Raw genomic sequence first — 10,786 nt, forward strand, 5'->3', positions numbered from 1 at the left:
TTGCCCAGTGCTCATGCTTGGCTATCCAGGCACCAACCTTCTTGCTGCTTGCCTTCCAGGTTTTCCAGGGAAATTTTGACAATGACACACACCGGAAGAATGTCATTGACCCTCCGATCTACGCCCGGCACATCCGCATCATCCCGTGGTCGTGGTATGGCCGGATCACCCTGCGGTCAGAGCTGCTGGGCTGCACGGAGCAGGACTGAGGGGGGGTTCCACTGGGCATCGCAGCTCTCGGTACACCTACCAGTCCCTTTGTAGAAGAAACTGTGCAAAGCCTGTAGGAAGCTGAGTGGGTTTTTCATGATCAAGTGCTCATTTTATGGTAGGCCGCTAACAGTCTTTCGCAAGGAGGTCTAAGCCTGCCCGTTAAATGATCCAATCCGATTTTGTCCTTGAAATATGTTAGTGTTGTCCCTTTTGCTGTGGCATTATCTTTCTAGCTCTTCTTTAATTTGTTCACACTAGTTGAAATGTGTTAGGGAAAAACAGCAGCATCCTTTTTACAAGGGAAGAGAAAGAGCATGACAGAGCTCATTTGCAGCTTCAGTAACATTGGGCTGACAAGTTCTCCATAAATCATACTGTCATCTTACTTGCAAAAAGTGATACTGCAGCTTTTAGCAATAAGTTTACTTGGGGATGACTGCATTATAGTAATTGTGCCTATCAAACACTGTCAGTATTTATGACATATATTTTGGAAAATACTTTGTGGTACCGTAAAATGAAGTACCTGTGATATTACAAGCTACCTTTCATTATTCTTATCTAAACAGCAGAGTCCATTCACCTAGAGAGTTTTCCTAGCTAGCCCCATTTTCCTTCTCAATTTTGCATGTTACAGACATAACCTTCATCCTTTCTGTTCAGTATCACTGTTAATGTTATTTTCTTTGAAAGACCTGTTTCTATATGGAACAAAATTTGCTGTCAGTACGCTATGAAGTTAATGAATTTGCCAAAGTATATTAATTCTGCTTGAATGGTGTTTTTGCAAGAAGGCTGAGGTGAGACAGGGGGGTACTTGTGGTTCCTTGTCCTCAGTACATGCAAAGGTAAAGGCATGGTGCACAGCATAAACCCTGAACTCATTGCATGACTTACCCAGGAGTGAACAGCCCTAGATGGAGCTGCCCACCTGACTTCTTCCTTCAGAAACCTCCTAAATTTCTGCAAGGAGACATGTGTTATGAAGGAATGAGGTGCCATGAAGCACACAGAAGGAATGTCCTCCTTACTGCTGGAAAATCCTCTTGCTAGGCTTTTCTAATGGCATCAGACATGTTCTTTCTCCCAAGCATGGAGGCAAGAGGTGTTGTAGGAGTTCACCAGATTTGGGCACATGGTTCCTTATGCTCCCAGCTATGTCTTTGCTGAGTATGCCACTGAGCCCCAAGGAGGCTGTTCTTTGTCATGCTTCATCTACAGAAATGTTTCATATATACTATGCTTTTTTAAGAAAGTATGGCCAGCTAGGGCCCTAGGACCCAGAAAAAATTAAACAGTGATGGGACTTGAAAGATGCAAGGAGTATGGTTAGTCATTGGATGGCAGTACAGATCCCACTGGGTGGAGGTGGAGGGTGTTGCTATGCCTTATAGGATCTACAAACAAGACAAATCAATGGACTTGGCTGCATGACTGGGGCAGCTGAGCAGCAAGAGTGAGAGAAGGGCATGGGAAAGGGCGTTGCAGTCATGGCTCTGGTGCTTGTTTGCAGGGCAGTAGCCTCACCCCTAGTGATGGAGATAATTATATCAACCTCGTGAAGCACTCTGAGCTTCCTAGGCACAAGGTGCTCCATGACGTTTTGGCACCAGAACATTTAAGACCTTGGGACAAGGAGTTAGGGGATGTTGTATTTGCTACCTGAAATAACGGTACATGGTATCACACTGTTAACTTCATAACATGCTGATGGCAAAATATAAATTACCTATATATATATATACAGCTGCATGTTTTAGCAACTATCACTGAACTTACTTTCTGTCACCGTTACATTCTCACTGAAACCAAAATGCTGAAGTATGAGCCTGAGTCCTGCTTCCCAGACAAATGCCCCGTTGGCCCACAGTCTAAAAAGGGCAAAGTTTGCTTTGGAAACAAAACGGTTTGGATTTCAAAACCTGCATTTAATCACACATTCTCCACCACAGAGAAAATATATAATCCATTTAACTGTGAAAGACCCTAGATTAGCAGCCAGGAATTTTACTTGCAAGAATTGGGGATATATAGGTGGCGGTTTTCGGATAGCGTCACTTAAACTGTCACATTTTAACAAATAGAACACCCTGCCTCTATAAAATGACTTAATCCTTAAACTGTATTTATACAAGTATTTATTTTATAAGGCTTAGACATATAAAGACTTCTACAGGAAAGTCTTATAAAGGTGAAAGTATGTGTAAGAAATGTTGAGGTCCTGTGCAACACTGCTAAGTTCGTTCTTTATTTTTTACTTTGTGCTGCATAACAAAAGCCACTAGACTGTTAATGTCTTGTCTGTAACTGTGTTAACAGCATTCCTTAATGATGTATATATGAAATGGTCTTCAAGCATAGTGAGCGATTTTAAAGAGAAAGTCAATCATGGGGATAATTCTAAAGAGCAAAAAATTCTAGAGAAAGACTGTATTCTTAAATTAACCACTGTCAATGTTTTGCACCTCAGACTCTTCATTTAAAAAAAAAAAAAAAAACAACCAAGAAAAACAAGAAAAACCATATTTTCAGGGACACACAGTATCTAAAGATGTCTAAAACCATTTTTCAGTTGTAAGATAGCAACTGACATTGTTTTTATTTATAGACTGGAAGAATAGCCATCTATCTATTGGACTGTGTAACCTAAAAATGGGAGGCATTTCTGCATATTGGAGTCCCTAGTTCATCAAATATTTTTAGTTTTGTTTTGGAATATTCATTCCCAAGTGATTATTTCTTTTTCATGTTTTGTAACTTTTAGTATTGAATTAACTTCTATTAGTAATTTCATTGTTACCCATTTATCTGCATATAAAAGTAGTGTGGTAATAATACCTAAAATAGTCACTTCATTTTGCATTAACTTGGAGTTGAGTAATTTCATTCTTTTACTCTGTGTTAGCTTCCATTTGCCAGCAGCTTTCACAACCTGAAAACAAAGCTCCGTACTTTATAATAACATGCTCCGATAATTTATACATGAATCATATAGGTGATGCCCCTACACTTTCAGCCAGTGTGCTGTGGCTTAATTATTGAAATTATTCCTTAGCTGCCAAAAACTTTCTTTAAATGGTATTAAGCAGCCATAAAACCAAACTGTATTCCTACTGTTATTTCATACTGAAATTATTCTTGATACCAGATGTGGTCTGGTATTATGGCTTTTCCTTTTATTGTACTCTCCTCTCTTTATGCACAAAAACCACTGACAGAAGGGACAAGTGATAAACAAATAGCACAGCCATACTTTCCCCGTGAAAGCAATTGACATCCCAAAAAGGAAGCACATAAAGGATAAGTCCCTTTAAGAGGGATGGAAAAATACTTTGAAAGGATCCTTCGGTATTGTGACAGTGACGTTGAACAAGAGTGAGTTGAACAAGAGTGAAAGTACACTCTTAATTAAATTTCGCTCGGAACCAGCTAAGTAGGCACCATTCTGCAGCTCCACATCATGCTCTGTTATGTTTTTAGCCTGGGAAAACAAGCATTGGCGCTAGGCTCAGTTTTATCTGTGTGAAGGGCTTATCATGCTACCTGGCTGTGGTCTCCAGGTTGACTTTCTCTTTGGGAATGGCTGCATACAAATACATGTGGGTTTTGAAGACTAAGGATACTAAATGAGTGTATCTTTGCTATACAACAAATATGATCTATAATATTCAGTGCTGGCTTCTGATGTGTCAGTAAGTACAGAAGTGTCTTGGACACAAAGACCTTTGCAACCTTTCAAGCTGTGTAATACTCAAATGGTTTTGTATATACTTAAATCATGTAGGATGATGTAAAACCAGTATGACCTTGTCTAGTCTTCAAACTTAACAATAAAACTTTTGAAAAATGAGGCCATTTCTGAAGCACTTATATTGCAGTACCTTGAACAGATACAACTTATCTCAGCCAGACCTGCAGCAAATGCAGAGCAGAGATATGAGGTGGCATTTTCCTGGATTCCTTCACGGGGTCTTTGTGGTAGGTAAGTTTGTTTCTGGCAAAATCAGCCCTGGTTCTGTACTCCCTTCAATGTGTTCTCTTTGTTCTTCCAGATAAAAAAGCAAAGGTTTCAATGAGGCTAAAAACATTTTTGTATCTTAGTGCTGTCTGAATAAGCACCAGAAATATAAACAGACAATTTAATTTCCTTCAAGTCAGATTTCTCGGGATATGTATCAGTCCTTATCCTCTCTTCTCCACTCCTGCATAGGCAAATTAATTTCTGCAAAGATAAACGAGCTGCTATGAGCCTTTCAACCAAGATGGCCTTGTAGGGCCGGAGCTTGCTCACTGCCACGCTTCTCCTTCACATCCTTGCTTTGCTGCCAGCCTGCCAGGGCAGAGCTGCCCCTATTCCAGCAGCTCTGCTGCAGTGCCCAGGAAAGGACCAAGACATTTATACCTGACAAACAAAGAAATATTTGAATGGAAATGTTTTCAAAACTCAGGAAATTTAGTCTTTTTATCTTCTATGATGGGAGGTGCACAGAAGTAGTGCACAGAAAGGCTATTCACTCCCAATTTCAAACACTGAAATTTTTAAAATATTTTAAAGATAGGCAGAACGGTAGATTTTAAAGATAGTTGTCAGTGATTTACTCCTTACTCTGCTAGATTAAGTTCACAGATGTACATGCTTTTGTTGCAGTCCTATTTCATCTTCTGTCCTTCAACGAAAAGTAATCTCCATCCGTGAGTACGCACTGACAGTAGTTACTCTCTCTGCCAAATGTGCAATCTGAGCACTTAACAGTGTAATATATTTCAACAGTAAACTCCCAGAAATGATGTTGTGAATTTCTTCTGATTGCATATCTCTACCAGTCTTAAAAAGGAGAAGAATATAATGTTGCACATAAAGAGAGAGTATCTTCTGTGAATGGTGGCTGAATATTAGTGATTTAGTTACAAGTGTCTGACAATATACATCTTGAGTCCTCCTGACTTTTAATTATAAATTGCAATTCTTTCATGAAACATGGGGCCTACGCTTGATGAAATGAGAAGTGATTTTTCCTCTCATTCTTCATAATGCAGTTCCCCAGGAACTTTAATGAAGACAATGAGGGAAAATAATGAATAATTCTCTTCAGAATGGCAACTATTTATCAGTGTCCATCCTACCATACCTGTTGTTAATGAGCTCAAGGGATTAACATGCATATCGGCACTTATATCATTATGAAATATGTAGTCCCTGGTACTTCTGTGATAAATACAATGACACTTTGCACTTTCTATTCAAACAGCAGGTTAATTTGTTCTCTTAGTGATCACTAAACAATCTGTGATCACTTAACCTTATAAAGTAAGTTAGGACAAAGCAAAAGCTAATTGCATTGATGAAAACTTCCTATTTTCTTTCAGAAGATTTGCATAATTTTCTTTATTAGAAATTTAGGGTACAGAAGACTGGGTTAGGTTAATAATACAAAAGAGGGCAGGCAAAATTAATTCTTGTATGAACGTTTGTTGCCTAGCTTTATAACTGCATAGACCACAAATTATCTTTTGACAATTCTTATCACTATCAGTAGTTGAGGAGTTGTTAATATATACTTAAATGTATCTGAACATAAGAACATGGAAACACATGCTCTCAAAGCTTAATTTTCTGAGAGCATAGTAAAATGCATTTTACCTGTATATATTTTAGCAATACCAATTGTGTTTAGATATAGATGCAATATATATAGACTTACAAATATTCTCCACATACATATGAATATATGACAAGCATGAATAACCGAGTGAAATGCAGGTGGTAATGGCAAGAATTGTCAAAGAGCACAGCCCGTTCGTCATGATAATGTTTCAGATGCTGCCGCTTTCTCACTGATTTACAAGCTAATGCATCACGGTTATCTGAGGTTGCACATCAGATGATAGGTCAGTAGACACATTTCTGGTGGCCATGACTAGATGAAGGAAATCAGCCCTCAAAATACTGTAGGAAAGGTCACTAAACTTTTGCATCAGACTGGAAAATAAGAAGCAGACTAAAATGAACAACATCCTGAAATATATTGTTTTTCTAGGGCACTGCAAGAGGTCAGTAGGAACTGTAGAGAAATGTATTATATTGCCATGACCACAATAAATACAATTAAGTACACAGACTGTTGGGCATAAAATATATAGGCAATTCATTGAAGTTGGGTCAAAGGCTTCTTAAAAAAGTGATACAACATGTACTTAACGAAAGTGTAAAATGATATGATGTGTGCAGTATGGGCTGATGTATATACTGTGGATTTCTTTAGTGACTCAGGTTTGGATGAAGTTACCTTTCATTGCAACAGCCCATATGGTGCCATACACTGCATTGGTGGCTTCTGAAGCATTAACAACACTGCAGTGCACACAGAGCACGGCCAGGACAGTTGATCCAAACCAGCCATGCCCCCTGCTGTATAACATCCTGCTCAGCAACACCAATGGAGAGGAGGAGGTTTGGGGTGGAGGTTGCCAGTGGTCTACTTGGTGAGGTGATAAATGCTTAATTTTCCCTTGAATTGTGATGTTTTTATGATTTCTGACTTGCAGAAATTCCCTTATTACTTATGATGAATGTTTGATATACCAGCTTCATAGCTTCATTGGAGGAGGCACTGATGTAGAATTTTTGAATAAGCTATTAAAGCTTGGTTTCCTTATGTTGAATATGCTTTATATATAAATTCTCATATATATACAGAGAGAGAAACATAAAAATAACACAAACATGGACATACACATAAGTTGCTCCAAAAGCAATGCCTCCTATTTGTTTCCATGGAAACTACAAGAACTAGAAAGAGCGCTATAACTCTTATGATTTGACGGAGTAAGCTCTCAGCTACAAAACACTATTACTCAACATAGTTACCACCATTAGCTATGCATTTTCACCACTAATGCTGCTCTCAAAACAGTCTGCATCAGCAGAGGTGACTCACTGTCACTGTCGCCTCTACTGAAATGCACCACCCACCACCTCACTGTGCTTACATCCACTGTTTGCTCTCCATAAACATTCAGCAAGAATACACAAATGTTGATGAGTGCCGCTTTTTCTGCATGCAGGAATTTCATCACACACCTTAAGTTCATACACAGTTCCATGTCAGATGCCATTCTGTCAGATTGCCCCTCTTCTGCCATCAGTTGCATGGCAACAAAATGTAATGGTTTATTGGTGAGAAGGTTCAACCTCTACTGCCGTAACACCATCATCGGCTTCTGGCATCGTGGGCCAACGTAATAAGATAGGAGGCATTATTTTCAGAGCAGCGCTCATAGATTCATTTTCTGTAGGCCATTTTGGTTTAAATAGCTATGGGACTAGAAATAGCAAAGAGGAAGCAGAAGGATAATTATACTTATCATGTACAGGCACTACCTATAACTCTCTTCAATACTTATAGAGCTGGACAGATAAATCCAGTGTGCATCAGAAGACTCATTAATGAACATGAGTTAATTTTGTTTCTATTCCAGCTTTTGATGTAGGTTAGAATCACAATCATAGAGTAACATCATCATAGGATTGTTTGAGTTGGACATTTAAAAGCCTTCTAATCCAACTCTCCTGCCATGAACAGAAACATGCAATTATAGTTAGAGCCCTGTTCAGTCTGACCCATCCAGGGATGGAGCTTCCACCACATCTCTGGAAAAATCATTCCAGTGCTTCATTACAATTACCATAAAAAACTCTTTCCTTATTTCCAGGCTGAATCTCTCCTCTTGTAGTTTGAAATGGCTTCCCTTTGTCCTGTCACAAAAGACCCTGCTAAAAGAGTTCATCCCCACCTTTCTTACAGCCCCCCTTTAGATACTGAAAGACCACTAATCAGGTATCCCCAGAGATTTCTCCAGATCGAACAGACCCAACTCTCTCAGCCTGTCCTCGCAGGCTTCGGTCATTTTTGTGGCCCTCCTTTGGATGCACTCCAACAGGTCAATGCCTCAGCTGTACTGAGGACTCCACATGCAGTGGAGTACTCTATGATGCAGTACTCCAGGTGAGGTCTCATTAGTGCAGAGTAGATGAGCAGGATCACCTCCCTCACCCTACTGACCACATTTATTTTGATGCTTCTGAGGTGTGCAAGAGCACACTGCTGACTCATGTCCAGCTTCCCATCACCAGTAACCAAAGTCGCTTTTGGCAGCACAGTGCTCCATCCTTGCATCCCCAGGCTTGTACTGATAGCAGGTGTTGCCATGGCCAGTTGCAAGACCTTACATTTGGCTTTGTTGAACCTTGTGAGGCCCAATGCACAGCTTGTCTAGTTCTTTCTGTATAGCATTCCATCCCTCAGGTGTGTCAACTGTGCCACAGAACTTGGTGTCATCAACAAACTTCCTGAGGGTGCACTCAGTCCCACCATTGATGTCATTGATGAAGATATTAAAGAACACCAGTCCCAGCAGTGACCTCTGAGGGACACCACTTGTCACTGATCTACATCTGGACATTGAGACATTCACAACCACTCTCTGGGTACAATCTTGCTACCGCTTCCTATACACTGGACAGTCCACCCATCAACACCATAGCTTTCCAATTTGGAGATAAGGGTGTTGTGGGGGAACATGGCAAATTCCAGATAGATGCCAACAGTGGCTCTTTCTGTGTCCACTTTCATAGTTACACCATCATAAAAAGCCACACCAGGCTGGTCAGGCAGGAGTTGCCCTTTGTGAAGCTATGCTGGTTGTCTGGGATCATCTCCTTGTCTTCCACGGGCCTCAGCATAGCTTCCAGTAAGATCTACTCCACGATCTTCCTTGGCACAATGGTGAAACAGACAGATCAATAGCTCCCTGTGTCATTCTTTTTACACTTCTTAATAATAGCTGCAATATTGCCCTTTTTCCAGTCATCAGGGACTTCATCTGACTGACATAACTTTTAAAATATCATTGGGAGTGACGTGGCAACTACATCAGCTAATTCCCTCGAGACTCTGGGATGCACCTGTTTGGGACTCATAGACTTACAGATGTTCTGATTCCTCAGGAAGTCACAAACCTGATCTTTGCTTACAGTGGGAAGGGCATCACTCCCCCAGTTCTCAGCTTCCAAATAATCTACTCTTGGGCTGTGTGTAAAACAGTTGCTAGTGAAGACTGAGGCAAAAAAGTTGTGGAATACCACAGCCTTCTCCTTGTACATTGTAACTAGCCTGCTGGTATTGCTCGCTAGGAGAGGTGTGCCGTCTTGGATTTTCTTTTTCCAGTTGATGTACCTATAGAAGCATTTCTTATCTTTCTTTGCGCCCCTTTCCAATCCCAGTTCTGGCTGGGCCTTGGCCTTCCTTACCCTTCCTACACAACCTAGCAGTATCCCTCTACTCCTCCTGGAATACCCATTCCTGCCTCCATTCTGTTCTTGCTCTTCAGTTTGACCAGTAGGTCCTGGGTCAGCCATGTCAGTCTCTTGCCTTCCTTTCCGGGCTGCCTGCAACTGGGAATGAAGAGCTTTTGTGCCCTGAGGAAAGTTTCCTTAAAGATCTGCCAGCTCTGCTCTGCTCCTTCATCCTTGAGGGCAGTTTCCCAGGGGATTTTGTTGACTAACTCCCTGAAGAGCTGCAAGTTGGCTTTCCTAAAATTAAGCTTCCTGATTTTATTCTTTGATATGCCTCAGGAGTGTGAACTATACCACTGCATGACAGCTGCAGCCCAGGCAGCCTTCTTATGTTACCAATCGGTTCACTTGCATTGGTGAGCAACAGGTCCGGTACTGCCTTCCCACTGACAAGACTGTGTATTACCTGGCTCAGGAAGTTGTCCTCCAGGAATCTCCTGAGTTGCCTTCAGGTTGCTGTGCTATTTTTCCAGCAGATGCCTGGGTGGTTTATGACCCCCAGCAGGACAAGAGCATGTGATCCCAAATCCCTCCAATATCTCGGAGTAGAAGGCAATGCTTCCTCCCCTCATTCCTTGCCTGTCCCTTCTGGACAGTTTGTACACATCAATAGCCACATGCCACTTATGGGAATCATCCCACCAGATTTTGGTAGTGATAGCTACATCATGGTTTTCCAGCAGCCCAGTGATTTCAACTCCTAGGTTTGATCAGTGATGTTCCCAGTATATTGCCCTTTCACTCACTGTTTTTTTCAATTTCTTACAGTACACATTGGAGGAAGTAAGATTTATTTTATGGAAACCATACTTCTTCCCACAAGGTCCTGTTCATGTTTTTCCAGGGTTTGTGGGAGTTGTACAATTATGAGAACAAATTATTGTTCCATACACATCCAGTACAACTCTTTCTTTTTTTTTTTTTTCTCTTTTATTTTTGTTGTCGAAATGGAATTGAGAAGCAGGACTATCAGCATTTTTTATAGTAAGATGTTGCATCCTGGTCTATATAATTTTTCCTGAACTTCACACATCTTATATCTTAAACATGATGTGCTAGTTTCTATTTTAGTCTTAATTTATCATGGAGAAGCCTTTTTCACAGGAATGACTCCCATGAAAATCTAACCCATTTTGCCTGAGCTTTTACATAGATAAGATACACTTCTGCATTACCTTTCTCTCTTGTAGTACTTTGAAATGCCTGTTCCTGCATTGC

The 10,786-nt window shown here is 40.6% G+C and overlaps 1 protein-coding gene across 3 annotated transcripts in view; it reads left to right on the forward strand.

Annotated features, from left to right (window-relative positions):
• The window catches only part of EDIL3 (EGF like repeats and discoidin domains 3), a 276,166-nt gene extending 272,103 nt beyond the window's left edge, over nt 1-4,063 (forward strand). For all 3 annotated transcript variants that reach the window (XM_424906.8, XM_004949448.5, XM_040656156.2), the window contains one exon: nt 60-4,063. In XM_424906.8, coding sequence (XP_424906.3) covers nt 60-209 — 150 coding nt within the window. In that variant the 3' untranslated portion in view covers nt 210-4,063. The remainder of the gene's footprint in view (nt 1-59) is intronic.
• Nucleotides 4,064-10,786: the final 6,723 nt, after the last annotated feature.

The sequence above is a fragment of the Gallus gallus genome, chromosome Z (genome assembly GCF_016699485.2).
Source record: "Gallus gallus isolate bGalGal1 chromosome Z, bGalGal1.mat.broiler.GRCg7b, whole genome shotgun sequence".
Lineage (NCBI taxonomy): Eukaryota > Metazoa > Chordata > Aves > Galliformes > Phasianidae > Gallus > Gallus gallus.